Source organism: Panthera uncia, chromosome C2 (genome assembly GCF_023721935.1).
Source record: "Panthera uncia isolate 11264 chromosome C2, Puncia_PCG_1.0, whole genome shotgun sequence".
NCBI classification, from domain to species: domain Eukaryota; kingdom Metazoa; phylum Chordata; class Mammalia; order Carnivora; family Felidae; genus Panthera; species Panthera uncia.
Window position 1 is genome coordinate 149,953,980 of NC_064810.1, and position 18,184 is coordinate 149,972,163.

Genomic DNA, 18,184 nt, shown 5'->3' on the forward strand with positions numbered 1-18,184 from the left:
CCGAAGTCGGACGCTCAACCGTCTGAGCCACCCAGGCGCCCCAATCAATAGGCATTATTAAAAGCAAACAAATGGGGACTACAAAAGTTAGCCCACTTACTTAACTGATATATATATATTTACACGTGTATATGTGTAAATATATATATACATATATACATATATATTTACACATATACATATATATACATATATATACATATACATATATATACATATATATACATATATATTTACACATACACATATATGTATATTTACACACACACACATATACACCAAATTTTCCATTATTTTCACGTAATTTCATTTTTTTAAATAAAGGTAACTAATTAAATATAAAAATATGTTTGTTTAACACTAGCTCTATTTTTTGACGTTATGAAGGCCCATGCACACACTCTCCTGCAATCCCTTTGCTAAGACCACAGGTCTTGATTTTCAGTTTAAAAGGAAGAGTCTGGGCGCCTGGCTGGGTCAGTGGGTCAAGCGTCCAATTCTTGATTTTGGCTCAGGTCATGATCTCATGGTTCAAGGGTTCAAGCCGTGTTGGGCTCTGTGCTGACAGCACGGAGCCTGCTTGGGATTCTCTCTAACCTCCCTCTCTGCCCCTTCCCCGCTCATACTCCTCTCTCTCTCTCTCCAAATAAAATAAACATTAAAAAAAAAAAAAAAAAAAAGGAAGAGTCAACACCCTCTGACTGACAGCGCACCGTCTAGTATTCTTGCTTTTTCCCCCTCCTCCCCCTCAGCATGTAATCTTGGTCTGGAGTAGGTGACCAATGCATACCTTCTGAGTAAATGAATGAATTACAGACTTGGTGCTTGTGGGTGGCGGGGGCCGCCATGGTAGCCGCGCATCACGTACGAGTAGTCTGCACAGACGCCATTTGACCCTCGGCACGTCTCATTTCACAGAGAAGGAAACTGAGTCACAGAGAGAAGACCCTTGGCTCAAGGTCCTGCTGAGCGCAAGAAACAGAGCTGAGTTTCTGCATCTGCGTGGGACGGGAGCGAGAGCCTCGCCTTCCCTCTCCCCGACCTTGGCGGCTTGCTGTGTTACTTCTAAGAATTTCTGAAGCACAACCCCCGACTTGGCTGCCTCTTGCAATCGTGCAAGGGTTTTGAGAACATCATTGGCTTTAAAGTGCCATGGATACTACCTGTAAATTGACCCTCCCTCCCCCCAAGCAGACACTCACGCTTGAACCCCCAAATCTCTTTGGCTAGCTAACCTGCCACCCAGGGACAGGTGTGAAATGTAGTCACGCCTGCACACACACCAGGGTCTACCCCAGATACATATCCACGTGACAACAGGCAGGCGGGAGAACTGCCTACAGCATATGGAAAACAGCTAAGTCAGAGGTCACGAGTTGGTGGCCTACAGACTGGATGCAGTCAGTTGGATATGTTTTGTTTGGCCCATACAATGTTCAGAAAACATTTTAATTAGCTGCCAAAGTCATGAGATTTCACATAAAAATGTGGACTTCTGGCTTTTCTTGAAAAGTAGGAAATCTGGCTGCATCGGCCCTCACTCCCACCTGGGAACCGTGGCCTGCTCTCTCTGGATGAGGCCCCGTTTTTCCACAGTCTTCCCTGCCTCCTACTGTCCCACACCTGGGCCCCTTGTCCCACTTACAATACTAGCCTTGCGCCACTCCCGTAAGACCGTGAGGTGTGCATCGCTAGTTCTCGAGCTAGAACCCTGGCAAAGTTCCGTTACGCTAACTTGTGACTTCTGGAAGTCTAGAAAGTGAGGTGTTTAGGTTGCAAATGCTTCCAACCCTGTGGGCATCTCTACAGGTTCTGGGGAACCTCACACAGACGTGTTACACCTTTCAGGGTGCCCCACCCCACGTCCGGTTGCCAGCGGCTGCGACCCTGTGCTTGAATGGAACTTTCCAGAATGAGGTTGGTTGTTCTGGCCACGCACAGCACAGGATAGAGGTCTGGGGGATGCGTGCTCCTAGAAAGCTTCAACCACTGACTCCCCCAGCTGCCTCAGCCCCCAAGTTTGGGTTTTACACTGCTTCCCAGGGTTGGCCTGGGATGAAGCCCCACTGCCCACTGTGGCAGCTGGTTGAACAGCACCCCCTGCATCAGCCGCCTCCCCCTGTCTGTCACTGCTCCATTTCCCTCCCAGTGTTTCTTGCACCTCTCAAACAACCAAACAAACTGCCCTCAATTCCTCGCTTCAAGGTCAGCGTCTGGGAGATCCAAACCAAGAGAGCACTCATGCTACAGAGGGTGCTAGGTCAGGGACCCCCTCCTCGTTCTTTCTCGCCAAGCACGACCTCTTCTGTGACTCTGTGGCAAGCCACCACGCCCCCTTGGGACCCAAAGGTCACCTGGGAGTACCCTTGCACTATCTTCAAGCTTACAACTGTCCATGTCCCTGTCTGTTCCCATGCGGGCCCTAACAGGCACTGACTGCCACGAAGATACGTGACCACGCACCCGGCCTCTTCTTTGAGCTTATCTGTCTGGCCACATGAAGCATTCCTGAGCGCCGGAGCCCCAACCGACAAGCAACTTCAGCATAGGACAGCAGCCATCTGCATTCCTAAAACGTCCAGAGGCCACACTGCCACTCGGAGCATCGCTGGCCCTTAGACCCACACGGGTAGCCTTTTTCCACCTTGCTGGATCGCTCCTGTCCCTCTTCCTCTGCCCTGTCACGGGGCTCCAGCCAGCTCTCCCCTTCACCGAATAAACTCACTCATCCATCCCAGCTCTGCGACGGCAGCACCAGCTGATATCAACTCTTCAGAGGAGGCCCATCCTCTTTCCCCAGCACTTATCTGGGAGCTTCAGGCAACCCGAGACTAGCTGGTGTAGGTCATCGCGTGCTTCAGAGCAATGTCATGTCCCAGTGCTCTGGACAGCAGATGGCCTCCGGTGCTGTTTGCTGACATGCCTCGCACCCCACTAGGCCAGGAGTTCTTCGCAAGCAGGGACCGGCCCTTACTCGTCTTTGGGTCCCCCAGCCGTTGGTACGGCCCCTGGCACTTAGCAGGTACCTAACGACTGCTGTCTGAACAAACGCGTTCCTGTTCCACGGAGGCAAGAAGAGCCGCTGTGTGCCGAGCGGCATCGCGGCGAGAAATTAAAACTCAACTTTCCCTTGACCCCACAGCCACATGGCTGTACAACTCCGGAGGGGGGGTGGCACCATCCACGTAGCCTGTGGGGTGGTGTTCCGGGGGTGCCGCTCACGCAGAATCTAACCTGAATGTGACCCTGGGGCTGTGTGGTGCAGATGTGTTCCAAGTGCATCGTCTCCGTTGTTCTTTACTCTCCTTTTCCACTGTGCCCCTCCCCCATCCCTATGAGACCCGGCGCACGGCTTCACAGACGGCCACTACACGACCGCCGTGGGCTGCGCCCCGGCCAACCCGCACGTGCCGGCCAATGAGCGGCCACCGGCACACGAAGCCCCGTTTTACGGAGTGTTTTCACGTTAGCTTGATGGAGGCGAGAGAAAAGCCAGCAGATGGTTATCCAGTGTGCATCCCACATTTTTGTAAGCAGTCTTCCCTTACAGGAAAGAACCAGCATGAATCTTTGGAAGCAGTTCTGCGTTACAGAGGACAGAAGAGTCCGTGTTAGGGGAGATGTTTTGTCCAGTCTCAGAAACGAACACATCATCAACTGGGTGATGACAGAGAAGACCGGAGACCTTGGAGGCCTACGCCCCGAGCCGCCTTGTGGCTTTGGACAGAGGGAGAGCCACCCACCCACCCACCCACATCACCCATGCAGCCAGGGGAGGCATCGGAGCGGAGATCTGAGGGCAGGGCAGTTCACTGAAGAAAATGGGGACGGAGGGAATTCTAGGATAAAGGCAGCTTTGGGTCTGAATTATAACTGGATTCAAGCGCATATGTGGGGCATGGCGAACACCAAGGCTGGGGAAGAGGGGAGGCAGGAAGCGGCGGCTCAGAACGGCCTCTCACCAACAGCTGAGGAGTCCAAACTCCCTTCTGAAGAATGTGAAGCAGCAACAGTGATGAGATTATGTTTCTTCCCAAATTTGTACGGTACAACTGATATTATAGTCTTAGTTTTTAAGTTAATTGTTTCAATTATGTCTTTACTGGGGCAATAAATCTTTTTTTTTTTAACATTTGCTTCCTATTTTAAATGTTTGCAAAATTTGTTTTTTCTTACTTCTACATTTCTTTGGCCCTAACACTTTATTCAACGACTCTATTCTTGAGTGCTTTATCTGTAAGTATCCTATTTCTCAGGAATAGTTTCATGCTTATTAAAGCTTCAACAGTTATTGAAGCAGATGCTGCCTTGCTCACATTCCCTAGAACTAACCAAAGGGTTGGTCACCTGAAGCCAGTGCCCTCTGGGCCAGAGGCTTCCAACTTCTCACTGCTGGAATTGTTCACTCACCCCAGGGAGTGTGGCTCATAGCCAGAGAAGGCTGGAAGTGCCAGGGTGTTAAAGCCCTTGGAGTGATTTTCTGTGGATGAATGGCGAGAGTTGGTGGAGAAATCTGGGGCGCCTGAGTGGCTCAGTCACTCTTGATTTTGGCTCAGGTCATGATCCTGGGGTTGTGGGATGGAGCCTTATGTCAGGCTCTGCACAGAGCATGGAACCTTCTTAAGATTCTCTCTCTCTCTCTCTCTCTCTCTCTCTCTCTCTCTCACACTCTTACTCTTTCTTTCCCTCTCTGTCCCTCTCCCCTGCTTGCATGTTTTTTTTTAAAGTTTATTTTTTTGAAGGGGGGCAGAGAGAGAGAGAGAGAGAGAGAGAGAGAGAGAGAGAGAGAGACAGAAAGACACAGAAGCCAAAGCAGGCTCCAGGCTCTGCGCTGTCAGCACAGAGCCTGATGCGGGGCTCGAACTCAGGAACTGTGAGATCATGACTTGAGTCAAAGTCAGAGGCTTAACGGACTCAGTCACCCAGGTGCCCCTTGTGTACTCTCTTTCTTTTTCTCTCTCTCTCTCAAAAAAAAAAAAAAAAAAGTTGGTGGAGAAATCCTCTAGCAGCTTCCTTACCCCTGGGAGTGACTCTGAGAGCATGTTCCACAGAGACTGTCTGAGAAGGTCTGCAGCAGGACACAGCCCAAGTTCCCCATGGCTCATCAGCACACACTTTCCTAGCTTTCATCCCTTCCCCGTCTAAACGCACCACTCCCACAACGTGCCTCCTGAGATCACTCCCCAAATAAACCACCTGTACCTACGTCATAGTGTCAGAGTCTGCTTTTGGGGAAATCTAAACTAGGAGAGTTAACAGACTTTATGAATTCTCACATATTCAGGGATGTCTTCATTTTGCCTTTACGAGGGAGGGCAACTTGGCTGGGTATAGAATTCTTAATTGACAAGAACCTACTCTGACTTTTTAATACTGTTAAAGAAGTCTATGGAACATTGGTTTCTTTGTTTTCTGTTAGGTATCAGTAGCATCACTTTCACATTTTGAAAATTAAAAATCTCGTGAAGCTGTGTGTTGACATTAAAGTGTTCTCAGTATTTTTGCCTGGTATTTGCAGAGACCATTCAAGAGAATGGAGATCCTTCTTTGGTATCTACTCATGTCTTCTGTTCCAAGTATTCTGGACCCACTTATCTATGCTGATTCTCCAGTCTCCACCTTCTACATGTATAGTTTTTACCGTCATCCTTCTTCACTGACTTTTTTTTTCTTTGAATCCTCAGAGACCATCTCAAATATGTCCTGTACAGCAATGAATCAGATTTCCATTCTACTAATTCTGCTCTTTCCTAATTACAGCACGTTTTAATTCTGCCATTGCTTTCTTGGTTTCATTATATTTCCTTATCCTATCTACAACCTTTATTTTTTTGGCCTCTCAGTTCATTCCTTTTTCATCCCAGTTTATGATTCTACTCTCTGATCTTTTGTGGTGCTCATATTTTTCTTGAATTTCATCAAGAACAAAAGTGGGTGCTCTGTAAAATTTACTTTTGTATTCTATTAATAATCTTTCTAAAGGGTATGCTTTTCTTCTGTGTCCTGAGTTACACTCGTCTTAGTTTATGTGGTAGAATCTTTCTGTAGGGTCCATGTTGGTTCTGTTAGGCCTACGTGGGGTGGGTGGGCTCTCTTGGTTCCTTTGTACCACCCATCTGGGTGCTATTAGAATCTTGCTCTGGGCTGAGTGATGCCATCTACATCTCCACGTGCAGTTGTGGTCATGGGAGAGGAATTTTTGTTTCTTTACCTTCTCCTATCACATTGAGGGTCATCTTCCCTGTTTTTCTAGACAGTCCTGCCCCCACGGCCGCTACGTGCTGTCTCTGTACCCTGCCACCTTTTCACGCTAATGCGTCCCACATCCAGAAGAGCCCCCGAAACCTTGTCAACTCTCTGCCAAATTGAAACCAGGGCTCCCTGTGCCAAAGCTCGTTGGGATTCGATGGAGAAGAGATAAAAATGATCGGCTATAGGAGCTAATGACATACCTGTGGCCTTCCCAGGTACACTGTCCTCACCTGACTAGAGCCCCTCATCAAGAATGCCTGGGGGGTTACTTACTACTCCTCAAGGTAGTCAGTATGATACAAGGGTGGGAATGGTGCTCTCCTGCCACTTCAAGAGGGGACGATTCTGCTGAGTGATTTATGCTCTTGCGCATTCCTCCACGTCTTTCCACCCTATCATTCAGACTAAGGCTACATTTTACAACAGCCTCCCCTTACTCAGCCCTTTCCCTGCCTCATCCTGCTTCCCTCACTTCTCTCCTGCAGCATTCCTCCAATATGGCAGATGTGCCCAGATCCTACGCAGTAAGGAGGGAATGGGAAGATGCGTGTGAAACCCCTGGTATATAGTGGGTGGTCAATCACTGCTGTGGCCCATCCCCCAGATAGTTACAAGACTAAAGATAAAAGCACTTGTTCAGGGCAATCTCTGTGAGAGACAGTCATCACGGTATTGTTTTTTCAATTTTTTAAAAAAATATTTATTTTAAGAGAGAAAGCACATAGGCACGCACACGAGCAGGGTTGGGGCAGAGAGAGAGGGAGACAGGGAGAGGGAGAGAGGGAATCCCAAGCAGGGTCCATGCTCAGCACAGAGCCTGACATGAGGCTCAATCTCACAAACTGTGAGATCGTGACCTGAGCCGCTATCAAGAGCCAGATGCTTAACAGACTGAGCCACCTAGGCGCCCCTCATCACAGCATTAAAGAGAATAAAACTAGAATGAAATATCTACATAACAGGAATTTAAGGGTAATCCCATAGAATACTTTATGACAGAATATTATGTAGCCTCCATGCTAAAAAGAAACCTATGATGAAGGAAGTAAAGTAAGATATAGGCAGTTATACAGTTTATGAAATAATACTACCAAATCCTATATACCGAAAGAGCGGGGCCAGCTCTCAACTTTGTAGCAGACAACAGACAGAACAAAGCTTTGTCACAAGGATGACTGTGTCTATAGGCAAAAATAAGCCAAGGTACTTGGGGAGACACAGCTCTTCCTAATTCTGAGGCCGGAAAGAAATTTCTCCGGTGGGTCCTAAGTGAGAGGAGCCTGCAACGTAATGACCCAAGTCACCAACCACATCCTTTCAGTTACCCCAGAGAGGAGTTTTACAGATCTGTCCTTGAGTCTGCCCCTCCCCCAAATCCACCCCCTACAAGACGATGGCACAGCACAGGAAATCCTATAAAAGACATTCTGTATGGAGCCAGAGATACTAGAACCCTAGAGATACTTGGTTCTCTCTTGACTGGGCTTACCCCAGGACAATTTTAGCTTACAGAGGATGGGAAGTGTGCCCTTCTCATAGTCCTTCTTGACCGCTTTTGTGACCTTCCCAACCCTGGCGTTCCTAAAAGCTATGAAGCAGCAGAGATTTGAGATAACCTCTTGTGAAGTTCTTGGAGCCCCATCACTACAGATCTCTCTATAGCCTTCAGGTGCCCCCTAAGCTGGGCAAGGTTGGTGTAATCCTGTCAAAACTGGCGAGCTTGCCAGGATCTGTGTCTGAACAGACGTTTTCCCACGGGCTTGAAGGCACGCTCAGTGCTCCTCTGTGGGCAGGGCACGACTGTTCCTCCGAAAGTGATTTTGGTTCCGTTTAACACAGATGTCAAGGTACTGCAGTTCCATGTTGTAAACACGTTGAAAAGTGACACGATTTGCCTTCAAAACTGCTGTCAAGAGTTAGAGCAACCACCGGGAAGGGCGAGGTCTGTCTGAGCCCACTCATTCCTGTGGCCTCCTGGTGACTCGTTCTTCCTTCTTCCCATAGGTGGTTCACTGAGTTGGATTACAGGACAGGAGAGAATACCAACTGCTTTTTCCCTTCTGAGTCACTCGACTTAAACTTCAATTCATTCAAGTACATTAGTTCGTGCTGAAAAATTTACTCATTTCATGAAAGTAATTTAATTTCCTCAATTCACTCAAATATATCGTAAATAAACGTGCCAAAGCTTAGGCTGACATACGTGACCCTTTCATGGAAAACATCAAGTGCACCAGGGGTGATAACAGGCAGCGATTTGTCCTCATTTCTTATCTCGTTCCTTGTAACTACCGATGTACAACTGGAATTCTCTAGAACATGCGAGTGTTTGGAGAAGTGGTGAGACAAAACAGGAGGGGGAGGGTTCCACGAGACAAAACGGATGGGGGGCAGTGTTAGATATGGATATCGCTCCAGCACCCTGTAGGTATCTACAGTTTCTCCTCTGGCCGCACCAACGCACCTTCTAAGTCCAGGAGGAGGAAAAATCCCCAGAGTTCCAAATGATGCCCCACATAACGAAACAGGCTTTGCAGAACCACTGCACGTTCCAAGCTGTGATGAAAGTCAGAGAACGCACCAGACAGAACAAAGGCTCCCTTTCGGGGGTGCCTTCCTTACCTTCTGCCACATGTTGATAAAGAAGAGCTCGCGGGAAACATTGAAGGACACGTTGGCATCGTAGGCGTCGTCCCCAAGGTTTGAGATGGAGATGTTTAGGGAGATATTCTTCACAGCTCCCAAAGCTAGGTATGGGGTTTTCTCATCCACACTGCAATGAGCAATAAACAGCAGTGAATGCCCTGAAGCTTTCATAACATCATATGAGGCATCAGAGGGTAGCTGAGGGTTGGGGGCAGAAACTCCACTGGGGTCAGAAGTACAAGTTCCAGGAAACTCATTCATTGGCCATGCATTCGTGGGTAAGCAGTTAGCTCCCATGGACCTCGGTTTCCTCATCTAACAGCCTAACTTGCTAGGCTTTTCTGGGGCTCACATCAAACTCAGAAAATCATAAGACATTTAATACCCTGGACATGGAATTCGGTCATGTATTCATTCAAGTATTTTTGAGCACCTACTAACTGCCAATCACTACTACTGTACGTGCTAGAAGAAAGAACAGTAGACAGAGGTCTTGCCTTCGTGTGGCTTTAGGGAAACAGAAAACATATACAATGCAGCAAACGTACAGCATGGTCAGAACGTGGAGAAAATTCACAGAGAGTATGAAGGGTGGAGAACGTCAGATTGGAAGGGAGAGCGGGTTGTGATTTCAAATAGGGTAGTTGGGGAAGGCTCACTGGTGAGGTGACCTCTGAGTAGAAACCTGAAGGCATAAAAGGAGCAAGATACATAGACATCTGGGAACTAGCAAGGGAAAGTTGGGCCTGGCACGTTCAAGACATGCCAAGGAGGCCAGAGTGGCTAAGAGGAGTGAGCAAAGGGGTGTGGGGAAGGAAACGGGCTCAGAGAGATGAAGGGAGTGGGGGCAGGCAGAGCATATGGGGCACTGTGGGACCTCCACAAGGACCTTGGTTTGACTCTGAGAGGAAGCTCCTGCAGGGCTCTGAGCAGAGGAGTGGTGTCACCCGACTTCCACATTTGAAGGCTCACACTGGCTGTGATGTGAACGGTCCATGGAGTATGTGGTCAGGGGTGAGCAGGGAGCCTGGTTAGGAAGCTCTCGCAATAAACCAGGTGGCAGCTCAGACCACAGTGGCAGAAGCTGAGGTTGTGAGAAGAGGTCGTGTCCTGGATGTGTTTCCATGGTTACCGCCAACAGATTGTGCTCACAGATTGATTGGATGAAGGGTATTAGGGAAAGAGAGGCGTCGAGGATGGCTGCAAGGATTTTAGGTTCAACACGTGGAAGGGAAGAACTGTCATTCATTGACATGGGAAAGGCCATAGGTGTAGAAGGTTCAGCAGAAAAAATCCAAAATGACCGTTGGATCTTTAAGAAGAGGTGTTGGACAGCTGGATGCATATGTCTTGAAGGAGGGTTTAGGCCGGGGATACACATTTGGGATGGACTGGATACGATCACTGGGGAATGAGTGTAGACAGAGAAGAGGTCTCACACGTGGAAACTGCAGATGGGGAGGAGCCACCAAGGTGAAGAAAAAGCATGACAAGGGAGGTAGGAGGAAGAGCAAGAGAGATGGTCTCTCCGTGGCCACAGAAGACATGTTTTGCCTGTTTTGTCAAATGTTGGCAGATAGGCCAAAATAACATGAAGAAGTAGGATTGGCCACTGGAATTAGCCACCTGAAGGTCACTGGTGATCTCGGTAAGAGCTGCTTGACTGGAGTGATAGGGATGGAAGCTTGGAATTGGTTTAAGTGTTGGAATAGCCGAACAGATGGAAACAGTGAGAATACTCAACCATTTGGAGTTGGTTTCCTGTAATGGGGAGCAGAGCAATGGGATGAGGGCTGGGGGTGGGGAGTGGGCGCAAGGGAATCGTTATCTTTTTCAAGATGGAAACTATGGTCGCACATCTGCACGATAAAGGGAAGGGACGCACCACAGAGGGGACAGTTGCTGGATGGCCTGGTGAACAAATGGAGGGGCTGGGACCAGATGGGACCAGGTGAGAAACGAGCCCATGGCACAGATGCGTTAGTAGACGGGTGTTAGAAACAAAGTGGAGGCTCCTTTGTGATTACATCCATTTTGCACGGAAACAGAAGTAGAGTCAAAAACTGGGAAGGGAGAGGAGGAGGAGGGAATGTTTGAGGGGCGAAGAGGAGGAGGGAAATGGCAGCCCTGGCAAGTGGGGGAGCGAGTGGGCCGTCAGTGGGACAACAAGGGGACGAGGACAATACGAAGTGGCGGACTATCACGTGACGCGCACTGTGGACGAAGTAAATTCACCCCGGTAGCCAATCTCTGGCCAACCACTTAAGGGATGACGTGATTAAGCTCATGCGGGTTCGTGTAACGGACAGTTGGTATTTTGGGCTGCTCAGCAAAATAATAATAACAATAATAAACAATAATATAAATGTATGACTTAATAATACAAAATACAATATAAAATAATAATAATTAAATGACACCTTCCTGTTTGGGAGGAATCTCAAGATAGATGGGAAGGGCACATCAGAAGAAAAGGGGCAGTCCCTCCCATTCCCCCCCTTCTTGATAGCTAAAGTGTGGGCACCTGACTGTATGCAGTCATGTGGCCTCAGTATGCGCAGATGCTCCCAGCCAGGGCCAGGAATTCTGAGGGGTTCTCAAAGACAGCCACCAGGGCCCTCTGAGATCATCTGAGGTGGCTCCTGAGATGTTGAGGTGACATCCTGAGCTAAGCCTTATCTCCCCTGTTTCCTGTCCCCGTTGGTTCTGCAGGCTTCCTGCCTATGCTCCGAACTGGCCCATAGCCTTCCAATAAATTCCTTTTCTGCATAACCAGCACATGTTTATTGTTGTTTGTAAGCATTAATATGGTGAATATAGCATGAAGGAGAAGAGAAAGATCCAAAATCTCAGTAGGCTATAATACTTTGAAGCACAGACTTTTGGGGACAGCAATCCTCATTACCCAGCCATGAGGACAAGGCCTCACTTTCCTGCATCAGCAAGAATTAACATGTGCACCGAGAGATCTGATGGCCTTGCTTTTGGAAGCATGAGCTTTAAGGATCCAAACAAGATGTGGAAAATTAACTCAGGAAAAAAGCTTCAAATTCTTGAGTGGCCTCCAATAAATTAAGACCCTGACCTGAAGCTATTGCGGCAATGATTTATTATTGTTGGCCATTTTAATTTTTAACGATTGATGGGTTATTTCTGTCCTCTTGTTTGCTTTTGTGAGATTACAGAAGTAATCCTCAGGCCTTGAGGAGTTATGAGGGACTGATAGGCTTGCTTTCTCTCGAGAAGGAATTGCATACGCACTCACAGGCAGCCCAGGCGCCTCAGAAAGTAGCCAGTTTCCAAATGGAACATAGAGAAACAATATAGAAAAGCACAGGACTGTGGGGGCAGGGAGCTGCCTCCTCGTTCCCATTTTGTTGTTTGTGATCAGCCTCCTTTCCTCACGTGTAGATGGCAAGAGATCAGGCCTGGGATGTCTCACCTTCTCCAGCCCCCGGAGCCTGGGCCTCTGTCACTTAATCAGGCGAGCAAGGTCGTCCCTGGGCTTCCAGTCAAGTGATTCTAACATGGCTCTATGATGAAGGGAAGCCAGGCGCCTTCCAGGGTGGAATGTGAACTCAGACTTCTTTAAAAAGGGGAGCCTGAAAGCTGGTTTTGCTCTTTCTCCACAGCTGAAAACCTATGTATAAAATAGTACGTCTCTGCTTCCAAAACTATTCTTAGAAATGAAATGAAATGAAATGAAATGAAATGTAATTTGCCTGGTGTTGGGTGCTTTGAAACATGTCAACTTTCTGAAACCTTACAACGCTGCGAGCGAGCGGTTCCTGACGTTAGTCCCATTTTTAGAAGTGAGGAAATCGAGAAGCAGAGATAGAGGCTGGCCGAGGAGCTGTGCTGGGCTTTGAACACAGCACCTCCTAGGCCTTCAAAGCCTGCCCCCCTCCACTGCAAGCCCCTTGTGATCTCTCTCCTGGGGGAGAATAAATCTCCCTATTATAAACCCCTCCAGCCCATGTGCTCTGCCAGTCCTTCACAGCACTTACCAAGGTTGGGATGACACATTTATTTGTGTGGCTATTTGATTAAGAAATCTCTCTTCTCAATTAAAATCTAAGCCCCAGAAGGCAAGGACCCTGGTCTGGTTTTGGTCATCAGTGAAGTCCTCGAGACTCAAGACTTGATAGCAGGTGTCCAGTGAACCCTTATGGAATTGATGAATGAATGGAAATGCCCAACGTTCCCACAACAGCTCACCAGCTCAATCTTTGTATTTTACAGTTGAAGATGAGCCCCCCTACCCCAAAGGGGAACCCACTTTAGTCAAGGTCACAGAGCCATGCAGTGGCTGAGCTAGCACTAATGCCCAGTTCCCTTTGACATGAAGGTTGTCTGAGCCACAGCTCTTACATAAACTCCATCTCAGTCGGGAAGGGCTTTGGCAAGAAATGGCTTTTGATGGCGTCTAACAAGGACAGAACTCCATGAAGACCAATCCCTTTGACAGGACTGAAGGAGTAAGACAATCGAGCACAGGGGTTTTTGCCAAATATCCCATGGGTGCTTAGTTACTAAAGAACCACCCTTCTTATTTTCAGGAAATCTTATTCCCTGAGAAATTTTCCCATGAATTCTAATTTGCTTCTGCAGTCTTTTACATGAGTCATATCACTTTGTACACCAATCACTGGTGTATTCTTATGTGGAAAGTGTTACTAATAATAGTCAACATATGACACAAATCGTACAGTTTCTATAAAGCTTATCTTACAGCACATATACAGCCCAATGGAAATATACTGCTCATCTCTTATAAAAAATAACATATGTAACTGCTCTAATACATCTTACAGCACCTTGGCTTATATTTAAGTTTAGCATTGATTTGATGTTACTGCTGCCATCTCGGTAGCTGTGTGGTGCCCGAGAGTCACTGTAGAACCCGTTCTCTGACCCCACTCATCACCATACGGTAAGGGTGAGTGCCACACGATGCTTAATCTCAGGATCTTGAGTTTGAGTCCCATGTTGGGCATGGAGCCTACTTAAAAAAAAAAATAAGAGTGCATCCCATTCCAAATTCCTTATTGGGTAAATGCAATACGTTTCCATATCAGTCATCATATACTGAATGACGAAGGCCACTGAGGTAAATGCTTTCCCCTCTGCCATCAAGCAAACAATTTTATGCAGGTAATTTTTTGAGAAGATGCTAAGGGAAGAAACCAAAGTAGCTTAAGGGTGTTTAATTATTAATTATCCACTAGATCATCTTAGATTTTCCTTAAGTCTTAAAGATAAAAGCTGTGACCTTATTTAAATATTTGTGGTTATAATCTACCTTCCATAAAATGCCTTACATAAAATGTAGCACTTTCATTTTCTTTTACTGCTAGCTTCAATCTAGTCTGAGTAAAGGATGTTAATGTGGGAGTTAATCAAGTGCATTCTAGTCAACTGCACTTAAGTTTTAAAAACCTGTTACATCATTATCATCACTGATCATGTACTTGCCACCCACAGCTATACTTAATAATGACAACCAGGATAATAGTATAGGGCAGCCAAGTCCATCCATTTTTAATTCCTGCCTTCACTCTTTCATCCACTTCCCTCCCTCCCTTTCTTCTAACCATCCATCCGTCCATCCATCCATCTATCCACAATTTTTTTTAAGACTATATTCTCAACATAGGCATCAGGGTACAGGTCCCAGACCCCAAGGAGTTCTCAGTCTAATAGAGGGGACAAACACCTAAGACATGAGTTAACATCAACATGTGTGAAGCGCTGACCCAAAAACCTTCCTAGGAGGTCCCCTATGCTATGAGAGTACAAAGAAGGGATTCTTCAGGTCAGTGAGGGGAGGGGAGGGGAGGGGAGGGGAGGGTGGGGTATTTGGCAAAGTATTACTGAGGAGGCAAACGAACCATGAGTCCTACAGCAATGGCAAGACAGCTCTTCCAACAAAACTGTTGCTAAGCTTGATTATACAGACACACACACGCGCGCGCGCACACACACAGAATCCTTAGTTTTCCACTCATGGAAATCATATTAAGAAGGGCATTGTGAAGCGGATCATATTCTCCCATAGGAGAAATGTCAAAACTGGGGGCGGCATTCCTGAGTAAGGATTCGGCATCCAACAAATCACAGATATCCTCAACAATGCGTCATAAAAGCACGGATATAAATTATAGCCACTGCAACTTATAATCACAGACAATGCTTCCTATTCTTACAAATGGGTAGACATCATAAAATCAGAAATGGAATTTGACAGCTGGATGGGGACTCGCTTGAGTCATCATTTTGCAGAGAAGCCAGAGAGTGAACCGCGTCCCTGCGGCCACTCGGCAGACAGCGGCGAAGCCAGGCAGCCCTCCCAACTCCCGTGGGAGGTCTGGTATTCCTCCCTGTGTTCTCAGTGCTCCTAAAGTAGAGAAAAATGCGATTAAACAGACTAAGATTCACATGAAGCTTCTTTGGCTATGATAAGATGGGCAATGAAATTATGTTTGCCTTGTTGGCATCTAGAATATTTAGACTCTCGGGAGGTATCATCTCTTTACAAAAGCTCTCCGAGGTGCTTAGTTTCCTCTTGACAGTGTCCTTGAAATTGGAAATGATTGTGCCTGCCTTTAGCAGCTCTTGTGGGCAACCTCCTCCTTGGCACTTTGTTGACAACTATCAAGAGGTTTTCAACTATAAGTGCTTAACATCACAAACGTGAAAAAACCATAAAGCCGCTGGTGTGGGTTTTTTTGCTCATCTGAAGTCTTCCTAGAAGGGATATGTGCAAAAGTACCAGACAAATTGATTACGACGTGAAGGACATATACCACAAAGCTGAGAAGATGAGTCATGCCAAAGATACAGGTGCAGAATAAGGTGCAAAAAAAAAAAAAAAAAAAAAAATTCCGAGTAAAGGAATCACTGTAGGACTATAGTTACCATAAGACGTTCCTGAGAGAGGTACGAATTGAGCCACGTCTTAAAGGATGAGGAGCACACGGGTGGAAACAGGAAGTAGATTTCAGACATAGAAGGAAATGAATAACAGATAAAAGGATGGACGTGACTCTGAAATAACATGGAAAGGAGCAAGAAAAGGGCACCCTTAACAGTAAGGTAAGTGAGAGGCACGTAGGATATAGACGAGGCATCCAGAGTCCCACGAATCTCGAATGTCACAGTTTGGGGTTGACCTTCTAGGCCAGTGAACCTCATCATGTAATCTTGAGTCACCAGCGTCGGGCGGTGCTCTAAGTAATTAGTTAACAAATAATAAGGCACCAAGGTGAAAGTATTGTAGCCTGTTGGCTATGGGTGCTTCTCCCCCCGTCCCTGGGGTCTCAGCACTGTGGCCTGCACAGACTGCAACTCCATCTGCCAGCCTCCCCATCTTTTGCTGGAGGACTTTCCTCTGCAGGCTGGCAGAGTGCCGAAGAATAGGGTCCCTAAAGGCCCACAGCAGCTCTCGACCAATGACTGATGGCGGCCGGTGTGCAATGACCTCAGCCCCCTCGCCTGCCGGGCGCGCCAACTCCGAAGTACGTGTTCCAAGCCTGTGCTGTCCCACGTGGTAGCCACTGGCCACGTGCGGCTTCCGAGCACTTGAAATGCAGCAGCTCTGAATCAGGTGTAAAACTCACATCAGATTTCTAAGACTTAGCACAATAAAATAAAGACAAGGATGTAAAGAACCTCAACGGTCATTTTCATATTAATTACAAGCTTAAATGATTTTTTAAATATGTTAAATAACATTTTTTTTCCATGCATTTGTTTCACTTGAATTTTTCAGTGTGGCTGCCAGCAAATTCTAAATTGCATAGGTGGCCTGCATTCTGTCTCTACTGGTCAGGACTGTTCCAGACTTTCAGTAAGTTCTATGTATTTTACTTTCAACCGTACGGTTGGTTTATGATTTATCTTCAGTGGTACATATTTGTTCACGTTACTTGTCAAGTAGAGGTTTGGGGAAAATAAAGTACACGGGTAAAAATAAAATTCTTAAAAAAATAAAATTAATGATATTTAGCTCCAAAAATTCACTTGCTTATAAAATGCTGTTAATAAATATTATGAAATGTCAAAAAAGAAAAAGCGTTCCACCACGCGTGCTTTTTTTCCCCCACAGAGTAATTTTGTGGGCTGCCCACAGTTGTCCACTGTGCAGGTAAGCCTTCCCGGTTACGTGTCACTTGGTGGGAGAAAAGGAAGCCAGCACGTGGACCTCAGCAATCAGGAATGTCTTAGCCTGACTCTGTCAGAAGCAGACCCTGACGCAAGTCTGAGAACAAGTCACTTATTCCTGAGGTGGTCCCCGAAAACACCGGTAGGGACAAGATGGACTGAGACGTGCAGGGACAGGCGACCAAAAATGGGCGTGACATCAAGTCCGTCACCTCTGTGGGCACCTGCAGCTTCGTCTTGCCGGGGTTTCCGGGGACTTACAGAATGTGCGTCTCAGAAGACCCCAACTGCGAGGGGAGGGAGGTATTTGCATGTGGCTCCGGTCAGCCACTGGTCGGAGGCTGCTGCTGGGAGGGACGGTCCGTCCCCAGCGCCTCGGCCTGCTACCCGGCGGGCAGAGCAGGCCAACACGCGGTTGCAAGAGCTGTTACGCAGGGCCTGCTGCGGGGGGGGGGGGGGGGGGGGGGGGGGGGGGTGTCTTCGCCAGCTTTAGGGGTGGAAGCGTGACCCAGCGATCTGTCGCTAGCAGATCGGCTCAGTTGCTCCTCTCTGCCCTGCAAGTCTGGAAGGGACACAAGGCCTGGAGAAACCCCAGCCCACCCCTTGCAATACCTCCTGCTCACTTCCCTTCTGGAGCAACTGTTACGAGGATCCATCTCAGGTGCCTGAGTGGCTCCAGCCCACTCAGGCCTCAGTCCTGCCGAATGTGCTATGGGTGAACGAACACACCCGTTCCCCGGGCTGGCCGCCGGTGGGTTAGAGCAGGGGCACCGTACTAGTCGTCCGTGACTGGCAACTGCTCTTAAGGGTAAACACGCCGATTCTCTAAAGGTTGTTAACTGTTCTGAATACTGCCCCTGCCCCAAACCAGTGCACATTAAAGTAAGACAAAAGGACACCACCCTTGCTAAATCTGAGGGGTATATATTCCGGAGCTGACCTAGTGCGATCCACTTTGGAAAGAATGACCCGCGATCAATCCGAGAAGGTCTAGACGACAACAAACATAAGTTTCTGAGCCCATCTCTGCAGGCATGTGCTCTGTAAGGGACCTCCCTCAGCTTCCCAGCCTGGGGAGCCAGACGCTGATTCTGCCAAGGCCCAATACTGGTGGTCACGGCAT

General features: G+C 47.6%; 1 protein-coding gene across 1 annotated transcript in view; it reads right to left on the reverse strand.

Moving 5' to 3' along the window:
* ITGA9 (integrin subunit alpha 9) overlaps positions 1 to 18,184 on the reverse strand; it is a 327,365-nt gene that overhangs the window by 120,883 nt on the left and 188,298 nt on the right. Inside the window, exon 17 of the mRNA XM_049629010.1 lies at positions 8,875 to 9,025. Within this exon, the coding sequence (XP_049484967.1) occupies positions 8,875 to 9,025 (151 nt within the window). The remainder of the gene's footprint in view (positions 1 to 8,874; positions 9,026 to 18,184) is intronic.